We start from the raw sequence: 27,041 nt of genomic DNA on the forward strand, positions 1-27,041 counted from the left end.
TATAAAAACTCCAAGAGAAGACTGAACTTGTTTGCTCTGCTGGCAGCTTTTCGATTCCCAGAAAAATCACTCTGCAATGTCTGCACACACCAATAAGTCAACAGGGATTTTAAGTGTAGCTTGGAAAGATAAGGTTGAAACGCCAACTCCATTCTCAAGTAAAAAAAAAAAAAAAAGAAATGGTGCAATAATGTTTTTTTTCATAAACCCATATCTTTGGAAATAAGTGAAAGCGTGGTCAAGATACAGAATCCTATGGGCTTTTGGGAAACGTGAAGGTTTTATTAATGAATGTGATCACCTGCTATTAAACCACCTTTTTATCTATTTGTCTTCATCTTGTTGAATTAGATTTTGTAGACAAACTGCTGTTTCTGGAATTTTAACTTCTATCCTTTGGGCGAAAAACAATACCCTTCCTGATTTTCATCCAAGAACACCTCCAACTGTTTGCAAAACACACACACTTATTCACACGCTTTCCTAGTCTGTGTTTGTACTGCCACATACAGACAATAATAATAATCTAAAAATCACGTTTTTTTTTCTTCAACTTCATCTTACTTCAAGAAGTCCCCAGTCACATTCTAGATCCAGTGTGTGTCCTGACAATCCTGCTCCATTATGATAAAATGTCAGCTTACCTGCTGGACAATCATTTGAGCCTGCATTTAATTCAATTTAATTCAAAACCCAACAATCCCATTTCAGCAATCACTAGGCGAGAGTGGAGAGGGAACAATTCCCTTTAGAGAAAGAAACCTCCAGCAGAACCAGGCTAAGGGTGGGCGGCCATCTGCCTCAACTGGTTGGGGCAAGTGTAAAGAGGAGAGAGAAAAGAACAGCAAATGGATAGACGAGAGAGAGTAGGGGATAGTAGCTCTGTGTATCCATAGAGGTAGTATAACTATGAGATGGTCCAGAGTCAGCTTTATAAAAAAGAAAGTTTTAAGTCTAGTCTTAAATGAAGAGAGGGTGTCTGCCTCCCAAACCTGAACTGGGAGCTGGTTCCACAGGAGAGGAGCTTAAAAGCTAAAGGCTCTGCTTCCCAGTCTACACTTGGAAACTATATTTAAAGCTTTTTCACATGGGGAAAAGCATTAATGTGTGATGTAGATCAAATCCAAGATGCAAGATCGCCCCACATATGAGCCACTGATCCCACATCCTGTTTACAATGCTACAGCCCTTTGAATCTAAAAGCAAAACACTACCAGTGAAGTTGCTGCCAAGGTGAAGATCCTCACTGTGTCAGTGGCACTGACAGAGTGAGACAGAGAAGGGCAGCGTGCCTCTGTTCACAAGCAACATGCACATTAGCATAAGACACAGTGTGAGTAAATCACCTAGCCACCTGTAGCTGCACAAACCACACTCTGTAATCTGGCTTCTCCCACACTGCAGCTCTTTCACGCCCACTTCACTCACTTTCTTCCCCTGAATTTCTTGCATTTCCATTTAAGCTTGTGCTTGTGCGAGTACGTTTTCTCGCTGTTGATGCCAGCAGGAGCCTGTTATGTCAGACATTGTTTTGAGCTAATGCATTAAGCGGACTTGAATGACAAGCAGACATCCCTCTGTGTGGAGCAGTGTGCAAGGAGCCTAATAAGCTTCTGATGAGTAATGCAAGAAGATTGGAGATTTTATAAATGTGCAACAAAACCAGCATTGCTAGGAGGGTACAATGTATACTGGGTGTGTTTAAAATCAAATATTCTTGTTCATATTAGACATAAAAGTGCTGCTGGAGAAACTTGCCATAGTTCGTCCTCTCTCTCTCTTTCCCTCTCTCACACAAGTTAACTTGAGAGGGTGGTTGTGGTTATGGTGGTGGTGGTGGTGGGGGGCTGTTAGGGATAAGGTGTAGGAGTGTCCTGAGGGCCAGTGGAATCCTCCCCCAGGGTTGTGATTGGCTGGGGCTCTTGTGAGTGAGTCCAGGGGAGGCCAGTAGCAAGGAGAGTGGTCTGGAAACCTACTAGGGGGCAGGCAACAGCAAAGAGCAGCTACCACTGCCTCTTCAAATCTAGGTACTCCTCATTACAGCTACAGCCTGATAGACAGAAGGCAGGGGAGGATTGGAGAGTGAGATACTGTGTACAGGGAAAGTTAGAAAATAAGCAGTCCTACTTGTGTGCTGACTCTTCCTTGACTCCTGACTCTGCACACAACTACCTGAGGCACACATAGACACACACAGGGAGGTGTCACAGGGAGGCTTAGAGGGCCAACTCTCCAGGGAAGAAAGGAATTAAACACTTTTGTTTGCAATCTTCCGCGTCCATACTGAAGAGGAAAAAAAAAAGGGATTACGCTTGCACGTCTGCCCCACTTGCACCTCTTCTCTGTCAGCATTTTGTCTTCACTGAGTTACTTCGGAGACTTTGGATCCAACCATCTTGAGTTGTTGGTCCAAGCTCAGAGAATCATGGCACACGGACAAAAGAGCCCCAGGTGGGCATTAACCCAGGGCTCCTTCAGCTTGGTACTGAGCCTGTCATTCTTCTCTCTCCTCCACCTCCTCCTCATTGTCTCGGCTGCAGATGAGTACGACTACTACAGCTGGCAGTCAGACAACTTCCACAGTGGCCGCTTCTACACCAAGCAGCCGCAGTGTTTGGAGATACCAGCTGACCTGCGCCTGTGCTACAATGTGGGCTACAAGAAGATGAGGCTGCCCAACCTCCTGGACCACGAGTCCTTGCCAGAAGTCAAGCAGCAGGCGGGCAGCTGGGTACCCCTCCTGGCCAAACGGTGCCATGCTGATACCCAGGTATTCCTGTGCTCACTGTTTGCACCGGTGTGCCTGGACAGGCCCATCTATCCTTGCCGCTCGCTGTGTGAGGCCGTGAGGGACAGTTGTGCTCCGGTGATGGAGACCTACGGCTTCCCTTGGCCAGAGATGCTGAATTGCGATAAGTTCCCCATGGATAATGACCTGTGCATCCCCATGCAGTACAGCGACAACCCCGCGACCCAGCCACCAGGTAGGGGAGCTATGTGCACACACACGAATACAAGCCACTCAACACAGAAATGTCCACAGCAGTATAAATAGCTGAAGTCACTTGTTAGAATTATGTTTTTTTTACATTAGGTAAAACATTTATGCCGCATTTTGTCATGACATTGGAACAAACTCTAACTTTAATATCCTCACAAAATGTCACGTGACAAACTCACTAATCAGATTAAAATGAGTTTGAATTCAAGATTAAAGATTCAAAAAACTTTATTAATCCCAGGGGAAATTGTCTTGTTACATTTTCTATCAACATATTCAAAAGAAAAAAGGTTAGACACCAGCATAAACACAAATAGTACTATACAATGAATAAAACAGTAAATACAACTTTTTTGAAAATCTTTTGACCTCTGTTGTGATTTCTAATATTCTGTGCACAACACAGACACTTCAAATATTTTAAATAAAACTTTGTTTTAAAAATGTAATAATTCTTCTAACAATTAAGACATTATCACTGTACTATGACTCAAATGCTAAAACAAAGCACTATCAAGCAGAAACAAATTTGGTAAGAGTTGCCTTCGTGTGGATGTGTTTATTGTAAATGTCAGGATTTCGATTCATGTCACTAACAACATTACTAAGACAGATGATGCTTTAAGAGCCTCCAGTCAGGAACAGTGAAAGCTTGTAAATGGCTGGAGTCTCATTCAGTTTCCCCCGCACTGCAGTGCTGACAGATGAAAATTTAAGTGAGAGACTATGCAGAGGAGGTCAGGGAAGGAGACAGGAGCAGGAAGAGGCTAAAAGGGAAAGTCCTGAAGTGAGTGGACAGTTCAGGACGGCTCCCTGCCATCTACAGAAGCCTCAGGGAGGTACGGAGACAGACTAAGAGAGACCCAGGAGACTGAGAGACTCTGGTGGCCAGATCTTTCACAGAGTTAAGATAAATGTGTGGTGATGTTAAACACATCTAACTGACGAGGTGACACACGCACACACAGACACACACGTTTATCATCAGACAGACATCCATCAAAAGCTAATCAATCAATCTAACAGCTGAGTAAATGGAGAATGTGTTACTTGAAGTCATGCACACAACTCACAAGCTGGTCTGTGGAGTGTCAATAAAATGAACAAGTACAGATGGATGAATTAAGGAGAAAAATGACCACGCTGGAGTTTCTCAGAGAGACTGGATTCACAAAAAAATGAAAATATGATCAGCAGGCAGACAAATGGGCCCATAGTGAGCTGTGAGAGGCTGAATGGGGACTAAGGAGAGAGAAATTGTGTGTGTGACTATTTAAGCAGCTTCTTCACAAAAGCAGTCTGTGCTAAGAGGGGGAGTTGATGAGAGTCTTTAGACAGTGGATGGGGACAGTCCCCATTGTGTCCCAGTCTGCTCTGTCTTTGTTGGGTCTGGCAGCCAGCAGGCCAATTAGCTAGAAGGCCAATTACCGAGTTCCCACTAATTAGTCGACATGACGGAACAAGAGAAGCCGGCAAAGAATGGAAATGGCCAAAGTCTGATTATCTCTGAGAGAGGCCGAATGGAGAGGAGTGAAAGGAGAGGGAATCGGGCGAGTAAAGAGAAGCAGACAGTGCGTAGATGAGGAGAAAAGCTGCTTCCTGCAGCAGAAAGAGGTGTCCGCCCCTCTGCTTTCAGGAAGGACTTGAAGGAAAAAAAGGTTTATTATTCTCATTATTCTACTTGCCTTTAACCACTTATTGCGATTTTTATCTACTTTGTTTGAACTGTTCCCACATGTTAATATGTCATTTGATTTACAGAGTGAATGAGTTCAATAAAAATGAAAGCCATTAATAATAATTTTAGTCATGTCAATCATAAGCTTTTTGGCTTATCTTTGCTTTTTATCAATATTGTTCACAGCTAATATTCATCTTAATGCAAAAAAGGTGGGAAAGGATTGTCAGGGGATTCTCTGATGAATTAATGCTGACCTGACTTTTTCCATTAGGGAAAAGGGCTGTTATGCTTTTTTAGGACTGGGACCAACTATGTGACATTTTGGCTTTGCACACCCTTAACTAATTCTTTTACATGCTCCCTGAGAAAGAGGCAGCTTAAACCTAATCTGTCACCTCCTCAAAACAGGCAACTGTTTGTTGATCCTATCTATTCACAAAATGAAGTGGCAGTGGGATTATGGAAAGGCGTCCAAGATTAGGGATCTTTGCTGCTGAGTAAATTTATGCGCAGAGAGAAAAGATGAGATGAGTTGAGATTTAGAGAATGAGTTAGAAAAAGTGTATTGGTTCTATTTTAAAAATTACATTTAGGTTTGTGTGTGTGTGTGTGTGTGTGTGTGTGCGCGTGAGTGAGTGGGTGGGTGTGCTTTTGAAACTGAGAGTGAACCCATATAACTTCTAGCCCGAAGGCTCAGTGGCTGACATTTTGTTAAGAACCAGAGATTCTCAGATGTGCCGATGAGGCCATCCTGAGGACAAGCTTTTGGCTCTACAACACACACAAACACACACACACACATACGGTAACATGTGCACATATACACACAAACACAGCCAGCAATAACAAAAAGTAAAGAAGAAGAACTGAAGAACTGTTAGAAGCGAGTTTCTTGGGAACCCTCTCTGAAAAAGCACATGAATAGTTCTCTTCACACGAGATCACATGAGGACACTTCTTGTAATCCAGGTGAATCTGCGAGAGCGGGAATTAAGTGCTGTTCCACCTGCTGCTCTCCCCGTCTCGGAGGCCCCAGTGCTATCTGAGCTACAGAATTCTGCATTACATGATATAGCATGGCTCGAGGACTCCTGTGGAAACTAACAGTACAGTGCTAGATTCACTTTCCACTTCTGTGACATAGCCAAAAGTGAGAGGAACACCACCAGCACCTGAGATCAGGTTGTGTGTGCTTTTTATTTCTTTTGTGTGTGTGTGTGTGTGTGTGTTTATGTGTGCTGTGCCGTGTGTGTGTAACAGGGGCCATGGGATGTGATTAGGTGAAACACAAGTCGTTGATGTTGATATTATAGCAGGGAAGAGAGGGAGACAGAAAAGGCCAGTTGAACTCGGTCTGTCTGGCAGAGCACAGTTAATGCCACCCATCAGCCCCACCTTATGAATTCTGTGATGTTACACTACTTTTAGTTACTGTCAGCATTAGTAAACACGATATATGATGATAAATTTAGGTGGAAGGTGGAGTAAACAGTGTAATTTAAACTGCATGTGTCCAAAGGAAACAATATGCACATTGTCCAGTGAAAGTTGTTGAAATTGCATCGTGTGAAGGACATTGTCTGTCCACGCCTTATTCATTGATGTGGCTAGTGTAAGTTACAACCGTGCTAAAAGAGACAGACAGAACTGTCAGGTCCCCTGGAGCACAATGGTAGCTACTCATGTGGCCGCGGCTGCTATATTAAAGGGGAAAATGTGATCCAACGCTGTGTGCATGGAAGACAGCCTATGTCTTTTCAGAATGTATTTTCTCCTCTGTATAGGATTCCCATAGATGCGAGAAGCGTGCTGTGTTTTAGGGGCCCCAGGGGCTTGTATGTGGGCCATGTTGAAGTCTTCTGTCTGTTTGTCTCCATGCTGCATTTAAACAGATGTTAGGCCCTCCAACATAAATCACACACTACATTTCATCTCCAGCACAGTACCGTTTTATGTCATAAGTGTTGCTGCTCGTAACTTGAAGGGCCCAAATGAGGTATGAGACAGTGACCCGAGCATACTTTAAATGGATAGTTGTTCGGATAAAAGTCAACGAGATGCTCAAGTGTTGTTAGATCTGGTTATGTTGTGTGAAGATGTGTGTGCATATGTAAAAGAGAAAAACAAACAGCATGTAACTTTGCATGTAGTACATTATGCTATTATAATAAAATCTAATTCTTCAATGTCTTGTAATGACAAATTTAGTCTTTAGAGAATTACGTGTGATTAAGTGATGACTATAATGATGCATGTAAGCTACACATGTAAATACATGCACAAAGCAATTTCCTGCTGCACCAAGTAATTACCATTAGGTTTGATGATCATATCGTTGGGTTGTCCTGCAATTATTTGGGCAGTGGTTTGATCCCTAGCTCCTCTGATCTACATATCAAAGCATCACTGGACACAGAAACACAAGTTGCTCTCAGTGTGTACTATATGTGTGTGTTCTGGATAAAAAGCATCTACCAAAATCTAAATCATTGTGTTCCTATGATACATGCTGTTTTTATTTGTTAAAAACACCAGGTTATATAGAGAAACAAAAAAAAAAGACTGGAAAAAGAGGACAAAGACAAATAAAACAGCTGGGGAGAGAAACCGAAATAGAGAAAGTTATATTAACCTCAGAGCTATGACTAAGTGAAGCTGTGCAGTTAAATAGCTGGACTCTTGCCGTACGTCATTTCCACTCTGGCTTGAAGATTAACAGCAGTGCTTTCCAACAGACCCACTCCCTACTCACCCTCCTCCCATCATCCCTTTCCTCTTATCCTCAGTCTTCAACTACCAATCTCATCCTCCTCCATAACAACAGCTCTGAGATACAATGTTATAACCTTTGTTGTGATTGGCAACATTAAAGTTTCCACAATTAGCAATAAGAATTTATAACCTACCCTGTAAATGATGAAAAGCAGCACGCAAGATGTTGTCAAATCCAAAGTCAATCAGAGCAAGAACATCATTTTCATAGTTTAATTACATAGAACATAAAAAAAATTCCTAAAATGCTTTGAGATGATGGCAAAAAAATACACGAATGACCTAATGTCATAATATTTGCTGAGTACACATGTGTCCAGGAAAAAAAAACACACCGATCTACGCAGCAATGATTCCCACTTGAACATGACGGCGATTTCCCCGACAGAGACCAGACCATGATGTGGGCAGTCCTCGCTTAGTTGATTTCTAGCGGCATCCAAACGGTGGTTTTCAGTCCAAGCTCAACTAAGTTTCATGGAGGGACTGGTTTCTCCTGACACATGCTCTGGCATGAGCACAAGTGGGCCTCCTGCCAACATACCACCCCTGTGAAACCAGAATGAATTACCATGGAGTCTGAATAAGACATAACAGCTTCAAGGAAATCATTCAAAACAGTCAAATCCAGAGGAGCTTTGGCGAGTCTTGAGCTGTGTGTATGTGTGTGCATGTGTTTCCATGGTCTTGTCCCAGTGTTCATGTCAGCACCAGACAATTAGAGGCCTGACCCTGTAGGCCTTGCAGGTCTCCTGCCTGTGAAAGCATGGGAACCCTCAGAGGAAAAAATAAATGGCAGTTTCTCTACAAGAACATGGTTCAACTCCCTCTGACACACACACACATACATACACTCAAGGGGTTCACCTCCTCATGACCCAAGCAGCGAAGCATGCTAAACTTTGACCCCTCTCATTATCTGCCTAGACGCTGAGGTTTGGGCTGGGGTGATAACCTTTGAACCCTGGCTTCTAACCCAGGGGCCGGGGCTGGACTGCACTGGACTGGGCTGTGGGTGTGTGTGTGTGTGCGTGCATTTGTACGTTAGACACAGAAGAGACAGAACAAGGAGGTCTTGGGGAAAGGGATGTGAACATATTTAAAATATTTGTGTGTGAGTGTGAATGAAATTTTGCAATTTAGAACTCCTACACACGTGTTATGGGGAACTTCTATACCGCACACCACTCTTCCTTTCAATTTCTAATACTGTAATTTGTTTTCTTGACTGGCCCAGGCCTACTGTTCTGTGGAGGAGCAGACTAATATTAGTACAGCCCCTTTGAGATTACACAGGGTTTATACAGTAATTGTCCAAATAAAGTTTTATATTCAGGAGCCTTTGGAGAAAATTGAAAATGAAGCACACATTTTATACCGCGTACATACTGGTCAAACTAAGATTTGCAGTAAACCATTAGAAAAGACTTCCTGTACTTCAATCATGTTGTATCTCCACTGTGTGGGTACACAATAAAAGCAAAGTCCCAAATCAAAGAGAGGCTAAACATGCTTTTCAGCAAAGCAGGCATGACTATAAATTTAAAAAGTTAAAAATGAGCTGAACTTGTTGTTTTCCTTTGCTATTTGACAATGTGCGGTTGCTGTGTGGCCTAAGTTCTTGAGGTGTCTGTATACTGAATCACTTTTCACCATTCTGAGCAGCTCCTGCAGCAGCATTTACCTTTCTGCACAGCCAAGACCACGCCCGCAAAACCAAAATATACAACAGCCAGCATAAAAACATTTCTCCAGTGTAATTGCAGGGCAAACATCAGTCAGCCTGCTGGACTACATATTCGCTCTGCAGAAAATAGCCTCTGACAAGAGAAGGGGGAGTAAATAAGTGCCTGAGGGCTTGACATTCATACCAACATGACTCTGATTTTGCCAAGCACACAAACAATAACTACAGCTGTGCTATTTGATATTAAACTTATTAGAATCAGTAAAACTTAGTTTTATCTATTGTAGCTGGTAACAACTGTTTTTTCTCTTCTTTCAGTGCCAAAACCGTGCCCTCCGTGTGACAACGAACTGAAAGCAGAAAACATCATGGAGCATTACTGTGCCAGTGATTTTGGTAAGTACCAACAAAAGATAGAGACCTCTGGATAGACCAGAGCCCAAAACCAAAAACAAGTAAAGCAGTACAAAAGTTAAAACTGCAGCAGCTATTGTTGGGATTGCTTTGTACATTTATAGTTTCATATTTATTCAGTCACATGTGCAACAGTGCGAACAATTTGCTGCAGGCATCATTAGTTATAATTAGTTATAGGCCTGCTTCATGAGTTAATAATAAAGTGAATGGAAAACAGGTACAGGTATGTGTCACCATGAACAGTGAAGAAAATAGATTTTGGTTTTGATTTGAGAAAATTAGGTCAAAAGCTGTTTATATATATAGATATATGTATATATATATCTATACATAGATATATATATTTATATAAAGAATAAAATGACACTAACAGCTGATCCAAAAGAAACAGCTTCATCTTCTTCTTTCTCTTTAGTTAAACCACATCTTCTTGCATGTACAGTGTTTGTATTAAATGCTCAAGAGACATCGTCATTTTGCACTTTCCCTTTAATAGCATAACCTATAAATTGGTAGGTTAATAGTTTCCAGTTCCCGATGTCCATTCAACACCAATTATTTTTTTAACTTTTTACTTTCCAGTTTCACCACAGTAATGACCTGTACACAAAGCCAAAACATAATGATTCCATTATTTCTGTTAATGGAGACTTTTGGCCCATCGCATGGCTGAATTTCAGCCTGCATGGACTATTGCCCCAGTCTTCGCAGTTAATGATATACTGCGCTCTGTTTTTTTCTGGTCATAAGATGCTCTGAGCACTGAACTAGAAATGGTGACAAATAACTCATAACCTTGGGAGACTTAAGAAGAACCGATTACTGAGAGCAGTGTATGAAAATGAAGTGTGGCCGGACGGGTGCTGAAAACCATATTTCTTTGCTGTGGTGTCCCCCAGAGGAGATGTCTGGAGTTTATGGGAGACTGAGTTTCACAATCTGTCTTCTGGCGATTACCCACACCAACAAAATGTCCTGGATATACAGAACATGACCCATTATAAATCATAAATTAATAAACACCCAACAGCAAAATACATCTTGTACATAGGTAAAACATAGGCTCCTCCTCTAGGATTTTTATTCGTATGATTAATAGAAGGTTTACATATCTCAATAATTTAACACAAGGGTGTTTTAGGGATCAGAAATAAAACCAACAGATTCTCTCTGTTCATTACAATGAAACATGCGCTTCACGTGAAAGCAGATAGCCAGACATTTCATTGGCTATGAATGCATGTGACTAGATGAGAGAGTATGGACGTCAAGATAACCGTGGTGTATGGATTCACACATCAAAGCAGGAATGACTCCGCAGTGTTATTCCGTAGGGTGATAGTCGATTACAGCTTGATCTCACACCTCATGAATGTTGTTACCTATTCATCTTCATTTGCCCCCGAAGCATTCTGAATTTGGTGTTTTGTTACAGGCTACTTTAGATGTCTGATCTCTCCACATTCCTTGTCGTACCATCCAGTAGCATGGTACAGATGACAAGAGCAGAAAAATAAAACGGCTGGGACCTGAGCTTGCACCTGGTTGGCACTGTAGGGGAAACTGCTTGTCAAAACCTAATGAAAACCTGCTTCTCCTCAAAATGATAGCACACTTCTTTTCTTCTCTGTTACCTACCTCTATGCTTTGCCTGCTCACTTTAAAGAGAGTGACTAGGTATAAAGATCACATCATTCTTGTCACAAGGACACTGGCCAGGCTGCACAGAGGGCCCCTCTGGATTACTTGACTGTGATGGAATAGGACAGAATACGGGTTGGGAATTTGAAATGAAGCAGCGGGAGAAATTATTTTTATCATTCCCATCTTTGCTAAACACACACATATACATGAATGCATTCATTCACACAGTACACTCATGCTCAGGCATGTCGGCACGCACGTTCAAGACATAAACACACACCCTCAGTGAAGGAGCTGGATACGAATCAGGATGCGGATGAGAGGCAACTCAACACACACATTCGTTCTTTAACATGCTATCACGTAGCATGTACTGTATATGTATCAGAGTGTACCAAGGGATGTTTATCCAAGTGTAGACAAGTGGGCGAGAAGTGAAATGGCGATCTTCCAGCAGACTTGGGCACATAGCAGTGCTTCATACCGAACCATCACCTTTGCCCAGCCCATGATTAATTTCACCTGTCAAAATGTTCACCCAGAGAATTCCTCTCTCAGATGCTTGGCAGTTAAATTTTAATCGCTCACGTGTCAAAAATATGAACCTAAAAACATGAGACTCAATAGGAGATACAAGTTACTGTTTTATCAGGTTGATATACCACTATTTGCTGTAATCGAGCTACAGTATATACTGAAAACTTCATGCTTAACTATTTTGTTTAAAGTAACTTTTTAATTTTAGTTTGTACTGTCTGAATGGCATTACGTTTTTCCAGATGACATAATCTGAATTGAAGAACTCCACCATACGAGGTAATGGATGGTATAACTGAAGAGGAAATTTTTTAATACTGTAGGAAAAGCAGAGGAAGAATTAATACCATTAACTATGGCAGTCACCTATTGCTCTTAATCTTTAAAATACACAACCATATACGAAGAGGAGGTCCACTAAATCAATAAGATTAAGAAAAATGGATCACATCTGAGTACAGGGACAATAAAACTGACTTGCTTGAGACAAAACAATATGTTAAGTAAGACTTTAATACTTAGAAACATACTATAACACTTAAGAAAATTTGAAGAATTAATAGTAATTGCCACATCATTCAATGTTCTGCACTTAGTAACTTAAAATATCTTCATGTAGACTTTTACTTTGACTTGTACCACAAGACTTATACTATAACTATATACTTAGCTACACTTGGCCACAATTTCAAAAACATGTCTTCTTTTATGGATTTTTTCCCCAAGTCAGTCATTCACACACACACAGGATGCAGTGTTTGTATGCGGCAGCCACGGTTAAGTAATGATACTCGGGAGAGGTGTAAAACAGCTACTTCTTTGGCATCTTACAGAGCTCAGTGTTGGTCTCACATAAAGATGAAATGCCAAAGCTGCTCAAAGTAGAAGGAAGCAGAGGACCAGCTGCTATGTGAAAATTAATGTGTTTTATAAGATAAAAGTTGAACTGAATAAAAATGTCTCTCCCTCTCTTCCTTCAGTTCTCAAGATGAAAATCAAGGAGGTGAAGAAAGATAAGGGAGACCGGAAGCTGATTGCAGCACAAAAGAAGAAGAAAGTGTTGAAGCATGGCATACTAAGAAAGAAGGACCTGAAGAAACTGACCCTGTACATCAAGAATGGTGCCAACTGCCCATGCTCGCAGCTGGACAGCCTGGGAGCCAACTTCCTCATTATGGGCCGCAAAGTAGACCAGCAACTACTGCTCATGTCCATTCACAAGTGGGACAAGAAGAGCAAGGAACTCAAGTTTGCCATCAAGTACATGAAGTCCAATCAGTGTCCCACCTACCACAGCGTCTTCCAGTGACCCAGCTCTCACCATCCACAACCGCTCCCGTCACGCCACCATCTTCCACAATCATCCTAATTCTCATCTGAATAATGCTTTCCTGAACTCCACATTCCTGCAAAATCTGCTACCAGCGCACAGCGTAGGCATAGTTACGAGGGGTTGCAGCGTGTTGAAAGCATTTATTTTCTCGGCTTTAATATAAATCAGGTTGCCAAAGGGGTCGATCAGATCTGCTTATGTGAATTTGAAATATTAATGTTGTGAGAAAAGGAGCAGTTCCCTCTGAATAATAAATGCCTCTAAATAAATCACATATTCTATACCAATTAGGGTGATATAACTTTATTTCCTGGAGAAAAATCTTGATCTACTCACAGAAATATGATCTTCCTAGACTATTTCACTTTCCTCTCGCAGTATAGTGACCAGTCACTTGCATGATACAGAAACCTTATCAGTTAGAAAGCAGCATTACGAAATGGGAACAACTATTGGTGTGAAAACATGTTTGACAATGTAATGAAACAGATGCTAAGTGAGAAGGTAGCGTTTGTTTCAGTTTAGAAACAGCTGAGACAAATGATACACTTAAGTGTGGGATGTGCAATGGGCCTGTGGCCTGGCACCGAGCTCCGAGGGACGACATCAAAGCTGAGAACTGTAGATGATCCACTTAACTGTATGTTTAATGATGTTTAAAAAAAAGTAGGTAATGAAAGTAGATGATTAGAAAACTGGGCTTTTTTTCTTCCATCCCTGCTGGGAAAGAAAACCGATGGAACGAGACAGATGGACAGATTGGATGATGCTTCCACTGACGCTGTACAGCATCATTCTTGTGGCCTGAAAGAGGAAAACTTGAATTTTTTTTTGTTTGGTTTTGTTCTTTTCGAATTCGAGAGAGAAAGGAGGTTAAAGCAAAACATCTTCCTGAGAACAAGCGGAGAATAAAAGAGAAAGAAAGAGAGAAAGAGACTCTGGACAGAACCAACAATGTTGGGTTGATAAGTCTCTGGTACTCGCTATATTTCACTTTTCATGTTTCTTTTTTTTTTAATACTTAAATGTTTAAATTTTCTCCAGTTAAACTCTATGGTATGAACGCAGAAATCATACATACAGACATAGCACCTGAATTCACTGTCGCTTAAAAGATGAAATTTTAACTTTCACAGTATTTTCTAATCAGTTAACCTGTAAGTAGTTCTGTTACTGAAATACATCTTTGTTTTACAAAAAAAAAGCAAATGAATAAAATATATTTGAAATTTTTATAAAGAACACCGTGACATGTGCTATTTCTTTATCACTGTGCTTAAACTGCCTAGTGCACACACATCCATTAAAAAACTTTATCACCTTGTCCAAATGTTCACTTGGTTGACAAAAAACACAACTACATACTTGCACAGATAAGAAATTTAGCTACATTTCGCAGCTAGGTATTCTCCCAGGTCTTTGTAATGCTTGGCTGATTTTACATCTAATCTAAGTTGCAGTTATTCCAAAGACATAACGGTACATATAGGATTGCAGGAGTGAATGCACAACGCACCTCTTTTTGCCAAGGGACGAAAAGGGGCCTCAGATTTACGCAGAGTCTAATATAATATAAAATATAAAGGGGTGCAGCAAACAGAAAGCAGCCTGCAGCATAGTCGGCCAACTTTATCAAACTACCCAGACCTTAATCAGTCCAGATGCACATAGTTACAGTAATTCACTGCACTACAAAGATAAAAAAAAGAAAAGATGGATCTGAGAGATGGATCCGTTGTGACACAGTACATCAATACTGTCCTCTGTCCAGATTTCCCGGAATGTGAAAACTTGTGTTCGAACCCAACCCTTTGTCTCAACACTGTGAAATGACAGGAGGGGACAGGATTATGACTACAAACATGCTGGTCAGGACTCTGTAATAGCACTAAAGTACAAATTAAAAGGTGAAGGTGATATTTGAGGTGTCACTCAGAGATGAATCTGTTCTCATGGAGCAGAGTACGTCTGCCTGAAAGGAAAATAATGAGCAGTTTTCATAAGCAAGATGTGGTAAATCACTGAGTCTAGTGTGGAGGAGGACAATAAAAAGAGAACAAGGGAGATGGAGAATAAACTTGAGTTCTACAGACACACGTCAGCACCTCCTCAAAGGTCACATATGGTAGTTAATAAGGGCCTGATGAGGGACCAGCGACACACATACACCTCAGTTCAAATATCAGTCCCATCAAACACACTATGACACGGACTAGATGCAGCAAAGTAGTGTGAAAAAGGGCATCTTCAGCACAAACACTGTAGAAAAATGTCTGTGTGTGCTGTGCGCTGATAAGCAAAGCTGAACAGTGACCATCTGTCTGGCAGTCACCTGCAAATACACACTCACCCGCTGAAGACAATATTCACCTTAACAAGTAATACTTTATAGTGTCATGTGCAGCGTATATTCCCAGACGTAGTACTGTAATTAACTTTTTAATTTAATATACAGCACTTTCTCTCACCCACCCGCTTGTTCCACTTAAGTTTATCGTTTTCTATATTTTCTTTTGACAAAACCCAGAGACGGGTGTGATTGACATTTTCCATTTTTCAATATTTAAGAAAAATATTTTTCTTGTGTGATAAAGTTCATCTGGGAGATGAGCTAATGAAGACAGAATGTGCATACTGTAGAGCAGACTTGTTAATGATATATTTTTCACACCCACCAATGAATAGAGTAGCTGTAAAATGATGCTCTCCCCGTATCTGGTTAGATTTTTTAACTAAAACATTCACACAGATGCAAATGTGCACCCATGCACTAGCAATTTCATACACACGTTTAGAGATTTGACTCGTCTACCTCAACAGAAAGAGACTATTGTATAATGTTCTGGGTGGAAGAAGAAGAAGAAGAATTTATAATAGCTGCAGCAAGCCCCCCTCTACCAACCACACCAGGTACCATTAAAACAACATTAGACAGTAAGCCAACATCCTTCTGGTCTGAACCACTAGACCACCTGTCTGCAGGAAGGAAGGACAAAAAAATGCACATTCATTTAGAAGAAAAGAATGAGAGAGGGCGAAAAGAGCCGCACATGGACACAAGGACTGTACTGGCTCAAGATCTTGGCCTGCCGTGTCCAGTAAAATGAATTAAAGATGTTGCATTTTGTACTTGTATGCGTGTGTGTTAGCGGATGTGTGGACGTGTGCTGTGTAGACTCCCTTTTAAAGGCCTAAAGCAAGCCAGGGAATCATTTTCTCCCCACAATAAAGTCAGAGAAGAGTTCTACATGTGGCACACACAGAGTGAGGATACTGATTTCCACATCGCGATTCCCGTTTAGACGTAAACTTGGTTTGAGATAGCTGGGTCATTTTCTTAGTCATGATGCATTGAAATCGTGTCATTGTGTGTTTCTGTGACTGTGATGTGGCATTCAATTATCTCAGAAATGTAAAACAGAAATGTACATGGCATTGTTTGGCTAAGTGTGGTTAAACTTCACATCATGTTATTAGTTCACATTAGTCCTTATACTGTTTCAACGTATTCATGTATATGCGTACTTACTGTGTAGCTGCTACTGTATTTACACAGGGTATGAAGGTGCATTTTTTTCATTCCACATCACTTACCTCACTGCAGCTATTTTTGCTTCGCTTTAGTAGATCTGATCAGGCTTACACAATAGAGGGTGGTGGGACTATTAGGTATAACATATAAACATGATAGAATAACAGTACATTGCTATTTATGTACTTACACGCAAACATGGATGAACTACGAGTTCATGCATCTCAAACAACCTAGAGTCAAAATGCTCCAAGTAACTCTGATCAGATTTCAGTCCTGATCTCATGCTTTTTGGCTGCATTCACAATCTTTTGAAATTAGATACAGTCGCTTTCACATCCATATATGTAGTGGCTAAGAGGTGGCAGACAAGTTGTGGCCTTTCCTCTTATTGGTACTGCTGTGTACACTGACTCATTGATGCAATGGCATTGTGACAGAGGCATTCAAACCCTGTCAGCCCTGGATTCGATGATAAGTTTAGAGCCACAGAACACACACATGCCCAACAACACCAACCAGGAAGGCAAGAGAGTCTGGGAAGAAAGAATGAGAGGAGAGAAGGGACTGGATAAGAAAACACCAAAGCTGCTCTTGGAAACAATCACACGGGCCTCAGTGTCTCCTGTGCAGTGGAAAATGAATATATGAATAGGTGGAGTAAAAGGCCTCCCGTGGGCAGGGTCCTGAAAGTATCTGTGAAGGTCATCAGTGTGTCCCAAACCTGCCGTTTCCCTACTGAACCAACATGTCAGTCTGGAGATTTACAGCCGCCCAGAAAGCACACACAAACAGACACAAACCCACGCACAGACACTCGCTCACACACAAACATCAAAGAGCATATACTCGCAAGTGTGGCCAAATGTGCATCCATGTGTATTTATACAGACGAGTGCCAGAATGCAATAGCACAGACAAAACAAATATTGGCACAAACATAAGCAGAAACAAAAATCATACTTTTTACACATCCATGTGCGTACACAAACACATGGCTGGTGCAGAGATTTACACCCCTTTGGAAAGACAAGCATCGACCAATGAATAAATTTGTTTCCCTGGAGGTCTGTTGACCTTCCTCTCTCTGTTTTGTCACCCGCACACATCAGCAGAGGTCAAGGTCAGACAGGGATGAGCAGAAGGTCCAAGGGAGGTGATATTGTGTTTGTGTGTGTAGATAGGGATTAGCAGTCTGTTCAGGTGGGACCGTGGCCACTAATCGAGCTAATCTACCATCTCCTACTTGTCAGCCTCTTTTCAAATAGACCATGATAATCAGTGCGGCTTAGGCAGACTGTGTTTGTGTGGCAATCTTCTTTGCTTCTGTCCCATTGCCAGCACTGCCATCAAGTGTCCTTCTGCCCTAGAAAACATCCACATACGCACAATAAGGGATGTAAATTAATATTTTCTCCTTTACGGAGCTAGGACATCAATTGTGGGGAGACTTATAGACCAAGACTTACCTATAGTAATCTACCAACAAATATAAATTATGTCTTGCAATGCACTGACCCAATTCATTAAACTTCATTGACCTTTGTGGGTGCAGTCAATTGCTGCTGACCACAGCTTGAACTGAATGATGGACAAAAAACTAATTAATTCCCAGCACAGTATTATATTAAAAAATATCAACATGCAAATGAAAACACATTTATTACAATGACAGTCCAAGTCTCATCAACAGTAGCAACATTTGAATTGTGGTAATACTGCAGTAACAAAGCCATGCAGTACAAGACCTTACTTTTTGTGCTGTAATGTGATTATGTTAGCTGCTTATAGACATGTTCATATCACACATAAAGTCTTACTACGCTACGTTATAATTAATGGCTCTTACTGGTATATGTGAAATTGTTTCTGTCAAGATCATAGTTTAGAGGCTGGAAATGAAAACTATTCTGCAATGTAACTGTATATGATAAATGCTTAGTCGAGCAAATAATGTATTGATCCACTAATCATTTAAGCACTATACACTAGTTTACCAGACGAGATGGGTGTATTTTTATCTTCCATCTACCTTGTTGGGCATTAGTTAAATACTCTGCTTTGCTGCTTTGTCATTTGTCTCACGTTGCCCTGATGATAATCTTAGTATAACAAACTTCATCTCAAAGTTCACAAACATGACAAAATGTATAAAAATATATTTTTTCTCTAATTGCAAGGCTAAAGCTACTCCTCACCATTCAGATATCAACCCTGCAATATCTCTGGTAAAGCAATATGCTTATTTAGCACAGAAGCTGAAATGAAGTCATCAATTTTCTCTTTTAGGTTGGCAAAACAAGGAAATTAAGATTTTAATGAAATGGCATAAGCACAGTTCAAATTGCTAGTGATGATGTAGGATGACTCTAAAATGTGTTTAAGATGTAGTAGAGGATTTCAAAAATACGTGTATGGCAGAAAGACCTACAATCAAATATGCTATAACCAAAGTCCTTAAAAGTTTCCTGCTGCTATTTGTCCTTGGTGTGAATACAGACTGCACAGGCTTAATCATCTGATTCCTTTCCATGAGCAGATTGTTTGCCCAAAACAGTCGGTACTTTCCCCTGCTGCCTGAAACAATATCCCCACCAAATGCAGCGCCAAGGAGCCAGCTTCAGAGCAATCGCTCTTCAGCATTTGATGTGTTTATGGACATTAATGATCCAAGATTTCAAAAGAGCAGCACATGTTTGGCATAGCTGAGCTCTTGGGCAAGAGGAGAAAGTGTGTTTCAATGGAAAAACGTTTCAGCAGACGAGTTGTGTTGTTTCACAGTGTGGGATGTAACGGTTGTGTGGTGTGGGTCAGGTGAGAACCCCTAGGATGTCCGGCAGCACAGACATCTAAAACATCCAATACACAGAAAAAAAAGAAATTAAGGTAGAAGCTTGACAAGCCTGCTTGACAAGTGACACATGGTGTGTGGTGGTAACTAATAGTTACTGTATTTTCATTAATGATTTATTTGATAGTTGTTTTGTTTATTTATCACAATTCTTTACACCAAACTGCAGTAGAAAACAGAAAAAAGTTAAATAAAATAAACTAAATTATTCCACACTGACATTAAACTACCAAAGCATAAAGTCACACAAGTAGCTGGATGCAACACTAAACCTTAGTGAGAAAGACACAGAGTAAACAGATTCAAATAGACCAAGTCAACAGGACTCTTTAAATTACTTGTGCTGCTTTTCTTGTCCTCCACTAAGATTAAATGATTTTAGGAACGTGTAGTCTTCCTGAACATGTACTGAATGAAAGCTTTGAATTCTGCTCGCTATCTGCCATCGATGGAGTTTCTCTCTACATGTTCTGCATACTGTTTTCTGTCCAAGACAAGCACAAGGTCACTCAGTTCAGTGCACATTTTCTCTCAATTGAACATAATTTCATACTATGGCTGCTTATATCAGATCTTTATATTTCTCCTGTCTTGCTGTCTCATCTGAATAAACTAAATGTAATCTCCTATCTGTGCATCACTGTGTCAACATCTGCATCTCTGTTTCAGACATCAGAGTTTAAAGGATGACAGACACGGAGCAGAGCTTCCTGGAGACATCTGAGAGACAGCGAGGACACAGGAACACATTTTCTCCACACATCAGTCGGCGTCCATCTATCCACACTGAAACTATGAGAGAGCTGGACCTTGTGTTTCACAAGGAAATGCAAACAGGTAATGAGAATTAAAAGTCACGTGAGAGTACAGCATATTTTTGGACCTAAATATAAAAAAAGAGACATAAAAATCAATTTAAAAACAATAGGGAGAAAGAGGGGAGGATACACTGTGACCTATAGGTCTGTGCCTGCAGTTCAAGCATGTTTTAGTGAAGACACACATTCACGCTAGCAGGCGATATAACCCATCACTGTATGACCCATTAACAACGCCACTCACATGATAATAACAAACCAAATGATAGTAATATGGTGGACCCGGCCCAGATATTAGTTTGGACTGTGTATCAGGATGTATAAAAGGCTAGAGCGACAATTAAACCACCATGCAGCACATCAGCTAACATCATATCCCTGGTTTTCTGGCATCACGTCACGGTGATGTGTCTTCAGGTGGCTCTCGACGAAGCAGCCCTGATGGGAAGCAAAGATTTTGTAGTTCAATGAAAGAGAGAGGCCCTAAAGGCCACATACTGTACACTGACGTGGCTTTTCTTGATGACTGCGTCTCCGTTTCTCTCCATTAATAAACACTTCATTATGCTGCATGGAACAGATTTCTCTCCCTCTCACTCACTGGGTTTGCACCCCACCCCTGCTCCTCCCCAGAGGGGATGTAGTATTTGTTCGGTTAGACTCCACAATGTGAGATCACTGAGAGGAAGCAGATGAAGCTCTCCAAACACCATTACACTGCTTTTTAATTACACTGCACCCCGAATACACATTATACTGGACCCAAACGTGTCCAATTATCTGGTTTACACGTGGTATGACTGCAGGGTTTTTTTTTTTTTACAGAACATGAGCAGGTTTATTCATCATGTAGAGAGATAGTAAATATTCCAAACAGGAAGCAAACAACTTACCAAATAAATGAGTAGAGCAACAAAACGTGCAGATACATCACTAAATGGTACAAATTGTAAACAACAGCTCTTATGTTCTATTTGATCAATGTAGCGTTGGTGTATGCAGATTTTTCAGTAAGTAAGATAAACAGCTTTTAAATGGACCATTATGCATGTTTCTAGGGCTTAAAGGGTGTTATGAGCCCAAAGGATCCTGTGCAACAATTTAATCTGATTCTTGGACAAAAAAAAAGTCACATAAAAATGCACAACTCCTGATAATTAAAATGAGCTAGAATTCCATTAATTTTGAAATGCAGTGTGTGATGCTCACAGCTAATTCAAAGTAAAAGCCCCTGCAGTCACTTGCATGTCTGACGAAGCAAAAGCAAAAGAGGAAGGTTGAAAGCATGCATACACAAAAGTGTAGTCTACAAAGGATCTACATTGGTGTAGGTCTTTGATCCTCCTCCTGTAATTAAGATTATAGAGTAGATGTTGGTAGTTTGCATTTTCTACGCCTGTTTCTGCCATCTCCTCATCAGTGCATTTGATGTGGGCGAGTGATGATGAAACCCTTGGTAGTTTTGACCTTCAGCTATCTGAACGAGCTCACCTAGCTCCTTCATCACAATCTACACAACCCCTGTCTCTAACTGTCAACACCATCTTATAAAGAAAGAGACATCACCGGCCAACAGCACACTCAAACACCTACTCATTTGCAGGCACATGCGGCGATGCCATAGAGTGTGAGGCAAGAACTGTTAGCTCAGCATTTATGTAGTGGCTTGCTGAAGGTGTAGCTAAATGGCACCACTTTTCAAACAGCACACTCTGATACACAAAAGAGAAATTCCTGGGTTATGAATGTGTGCTGCAAATAAAGGAGGGTTATGGTGATCTGTCTGAGTGCAGAGCCCACACCACCACCCCATCCCTAATTCTTTCTTGTCCTGTATTGTCCCTTTCCTGGAAGCACACCCCCTACTAATACTCATCAACGAGCCCCATCCATCCATCTTTCATTCACTGATTACTGCACACTGACCAGTTCTGTAAGCCATGTTTACTCACCCCCAAAGCCTTGGGTAAGCTGTCCAAGGTAGATGTGTCACTGGCACTACCCAGGGGACCAGCCCTTTGCCTGGAAGCCATAGCGTCGGGTTTTGATCCATGCTAACACTCACTGCCCAAATATTCGGGAGCTGTGACCTGATTCTTCAGAGCCAAGTTCACCGTTATGAAAAGTTTTCTTTACTTTTTTTTTTTTTTTCTTTTGCGTACTGATGGTTCCTTTGAAATAACATTTTACGGCTCAGTGAAATAAATCTCTATCTTAACAAACATTCCCATATAGACAATTACACAATTAATGCTGTGTTTAAATGATCTCTCATTACTAATTTGGATTATGTTAGGATATACAGGAAAGGCTGAAAAGAGATGCAACACAGCAAAATGAGCTAAAATGAAGTACTGAGTGGCATAGTAGTATAAAATATTTAATTTACAATTGTTTCTATGTGTAAACAAACAGTTGGTAATTACATAGTAAGCACTTTCACTGGTTTTATTCTAAAGTCTATACTAAGTAGTCTCTGCTGTCTGAATGGTTGGCCACAAATAGGGGACAAATTGTGTTTTGTGACAGTATGACTGTTGTCATATTTTGGACCTCAGGATACACTTTGTAGAGGAATATAAACGCCTTGGAGCAATGACAGCCCTGTGGTCCATATCAGCCTCGAGACCCCTCTCTTTCTCTACTCTTTTCTCTCTGCCGTTTCACTGAGTGTAGACTCCTGGCAGCTCTGTTGATATAGAGGGACAAGTCAACAAATCAACGGTTTCTACGCCAAACCTATCACACAACGCTCAAACTGTGCTGCAGTGGCTCATCCACACATGGACAGATATAAACAGGAGCTCGAACACATACATACATGTTAAAAAAACTGCTGCACAAATAAACATGCACTTGTACGCACCTGTAATTAACCTCATAGTTACATTTGAAACACATAAGGTTGTCACTGATGTGTGTGTTTATCTATGTTTACCAGGCGCTAACATGACACAGTCACTCAGTTCACAGCCAGCAGCTTTGGCGGCTGCCTGATTTAATTTTTCAACGGCTAAGAATAGACTTTTACAGGTTTCCTCGTTCCAAGACAAACACTAACACATTTTCCCAACACAGGGGTTCTGAGAGGTGGTTAGATCAGCTGCAGACAGGGTCCTGGAAAGGACCTAAGCTAAATGAATCTGTTTCCAGAAGCAAGGCAGATTCTTACTGTGTATACAAATAGAAATATACTTCTTTTTATCGTCTGTTATCATTTTGCCGTCTGCAAAAAGGCCGATGGAACAGCAGCAGGCTACTCCCACAAAGCATCCCTTCTGTAATGTCATATGTAAAAGGCTGATGTATTTAATCAGTGGGCAGCACATGTAACCGCTCATGTTTTATTAGCCAAGCCAAATGTTTAAACAGAACTCCCAAGGATTTTTTTTCCGAGGATTAAAAATACTTACATAAGAGTATTTTAAAAGGAATAGTATGTTTGCACTGTCTGCTAGCAGGGTGGAATGGATATGCATGTACCATGAAAAAGCCAGCAACGATAAAGGCCCGATGCACGATAAAAACTGGGTCACGTCTTCGTCAAAGTAACTACAGCGGAGACAGACGTGTGTATTCAGTGAGACACAGAGAGAATGATTGCAATATTTCATCCTGTCTTTCCACAAAATGATGGCTTTATTGGTTACCTGTCAACAAGCAATGCCTCTGGAGAAGATACCATATCAGACAGGGGCATTTGCGCATGAATATGTGCATGTGTGTTTGTGCGTTATGACCGGTCATGGCCAATAACAAACAGCAATCAATTAGGGTGTGGGCTGAGGGTTCTGGGTAAAGGTTCCACCCTCCCAGACAAGGTCAAAAACATCAGACGAACATAAGGCAGGCGTCACAAAGCTTTAGATAGTGATGAACTCAGCAATAAATAAACAGGTAAAGGGTGAAACACGACTCATTCTTTGAAAATTCTGACTGAAATAGTATCAAAGATACTATATATAGATATAGATATATCTCCCATGTTGGGAAGCATTAGTGCCTAACCTTGAAAACGTGCCTGTGCTGTGCCACCTGTACGCATGTGTGTGTGAGTAAGAGCAGCGGCCTCTTAGGACATTAATGACAGCTGATGATAAGATGAGAAGAACAGCTCTGTGACTGATGAAAGTTGCGACTCTTCGGCAGAGAGAAGGGTCAGAGTTGGCCAGGGTGGACCACAGAGCACACAAGATAACACTAATAGCACCGCTATTTCACCATATAACAATGAGGGTGACAGCTAAAATAAAAAGTTACACCCGACTTTAAAGGATCTGAAAAACATTTTTGGTCAACCAACAACCAGAGGAGCCGAGTTTTGACTGTTAAAAAAGTCAAAGTTTTAATTAGGTTTTTTATAAATGAATTAAAACTTTGTGGTTTATTTATTTCTGAACATACAATGTTATAGCAAAAAACTGTGGGGCAGTTTCAAGGAAGCTTCAGAAGCTATACGTCATGTTATGGGTAATGTCAATGAATGCAAAGCCAATCTGAGTGATTCATTTCATCCCATGATTTGACGGGTGTGGTTGCATACAGGATGACACTACCCATATCCATTGGTCTCAAGTGGTCATTAAAATGCGCTTAGGAACATAGAAATTGTATGAACCATATGCCACGGCCATGTCAATCACAACATAACATTTATGAAATCAAACATTTTGGATTAGCCCCTGAGGTAGCACTTCCCATCAACTACCAACAGCAATTAAAAACCCAATTATGTAATCTCCTCCCAGCAGACCTGCAGATGCTCTTGCAGACAAAATAAGATGCCAGAGTTTAAACTGTTCTTGTGGCTCAGCTGAGGTGCAGCACTGTAAAAAAATAAAAGCTTCATTTTTGTTGAACTTTGTATTTTGGCTACCTGTTTAGCACTTGGTTTAATAGGGTAGCTTATAAAACTATTTATTTTAAGGCCCAAATTATTTGGCTCCACAACTGCAAGCCAGAAAATAATTAAAATCTCGAAGCAGGTAGGAAAGATGCAAGTAAATGTGTGACTGATCATGACATGACTTCATCAACAAAAAACTTTAAAGCCAAGCTGAGTCTCTACTGTATAGCTTGAGGCAGACTACTCATCAATCTGGAGACAGCATTGAGGTGGTATATATCCAGTAGATAGCATCATACATCAAACACACTCTGGAAATACTACCCTGTTCGACTACAACAGAAAACTATCGAGTTTTACCACACACACAGCCTGACGTGGAAAACATGAATGTGCAATGTTTAAATAATTTGGTGTTTTATTTTTTAACTGTGGACCTTCACAATCTAAATCTAAATCACATTTAACAAGCAAAGCACTAAAGTTTAGTTTTTAACTCATACTGCTGTAAAACATAATTTTTTTTACAGTCAAGGATCAAAATAAACACATGCTGCTGCTGGACACTAAATAACGTGAAACCGTCAATACTTCACTATCTAGACAAGTATTTTTCTTTCTTATTCCATTTCAGAATATTTAGAGACTGTTTGAAAAAAGGGAGTAGCGGCTACACCCAAAAAGCAGGAGGTGATCATCCTCTTACTCAATTACACGTGATAAGAGCTGTTTGCTGCTGATCTGTCAAACCTTATCTAATGTTATAAAAACATAAACTTCAGCAGAGTGTGGTTTTCTGTGTGGGGTTAGCGGGGGCAGAGAGATGCACACATGATCAGCTGTAGATAGAAAAGACATAGAGCAGCTTGAAGACACCGAGCCGTACACTCCAACCACACTAATCTCTCATTGTGGAACACAGTGTCATTTTACTGTCCATACAGAGGGCACGGTGTTCAGGAGGTGACAGCATACAGATGCTCCGCTGATGCAGGATACACAGACACCAGACTCATCCTGTATGTATTACAGATGACATGGCACCGGGGAGCCCACACACAGCAGCGTTCAGCCTTCAGGCTCCGAGCAACATAAGCCACCATGGTGAGATGCTTGAATTGTAGCTTAACTGTCCAGCACAGACACAAACAATTCGGTCATATCCTGCACAGATGCAAATAAACAAAGGAAATGGGAACAGAAAAGCAAGAGCATCGTTAAATAGTTGTTGCTGTCATTCTGACTATGACTTTCTGGTAGCAGCATAACACCATGCACTAGCACTCAAACATTTACTCCACAGAATAACAGGTGAGAGATGAAATGCTGCAATGAAACAGGTGATTGCTGACAACACTGTTAGAACTATGAAAGGAGCAGTCGACTGAAGTAACAAGCAAAAGAATGAAAGTGTGCAAAAGTGCAGGGAAGCAAGTAAGATAGAAAGGGGGGGTGAGAGACCAAACAGAGGAGAAACAGGAGGGAGAAGGGCAACGTCTGAGTGTAGGAGACCCAGGAATGTTAATCCTCTTTGTGTGTCTCCCAGCAATGATTAAACTTTTCCAATATCAGGCATGACGAGAAAAAAACAGGTCACAAATGGGTCAGCTGTGGGAGAATAGGAAAAAAAAATCAAGACCAAAAGCCATGCTCAGAGCCGTGCTGGTTTAAAATCACACAATGTAAAGCCACAAACAAACTGGGCTTTCTGCCTGCAGGCACTCAGCCACCAAACCAAACACTGCTGTTAGTTAGCGTCTCAGCATACACTGGACCGGCTGTACATCAGCGGTGAAGTGGACACGCATATTTGCACCCTAAATGAAACTGAGCTACACTGAAGTGTTACATGTTCATCCTGGTTATCCATTCACCACAATAACTGGGGCCACGTGACATCTGAAATACATCATGCACCCGGT

The 27,041-nt window shown here is 41.0% G+C and overlaps 1 protein-coding gene across 1 annotated transcript; it reads left to right on the forward strand.

Annotated features, from left to right (window-relative positions):
- Positions 1–1,994: 1,994 nt before the first annotated feature.
- sfrp5 (secreted frizzled-related protein 5) lies at positions 1,995–14,314 on the forward strand. Its single transcript, XM_026356231.1, has 3 exons — positions 1,995–2,984; positions 9,460–9,537; positions 12,720–14,314. The coding sequence occupies exons 1-3, from the start codon at positions 2,426–2,428 to the stop codon at positions 13,046–13,048; spliced, it is 966 nt and encodes a 321-aa protein (XP_026212016.1). The 5' UTR covers positions 1,995–2,425; the 3' UTR covers positions 13,049–14,314.
- Positions 14,315–27,041: the final 12,727 nt, after the last annotated feature.

The sequence above is a fragment of the Anabas testudineus genome, chromosome 15 (genome assembly GCF_900324465.2).
Source record: "Anabas testudineus chromosome 15, fAnaTes1.2, whole genome shotgun sequence".
Lineage (NCBI taxonomy): Eukaryota > Metazoa > Chordata > Actinopteri > Anabantiformes > Anabantidae > Anabas > Anabas testudineus.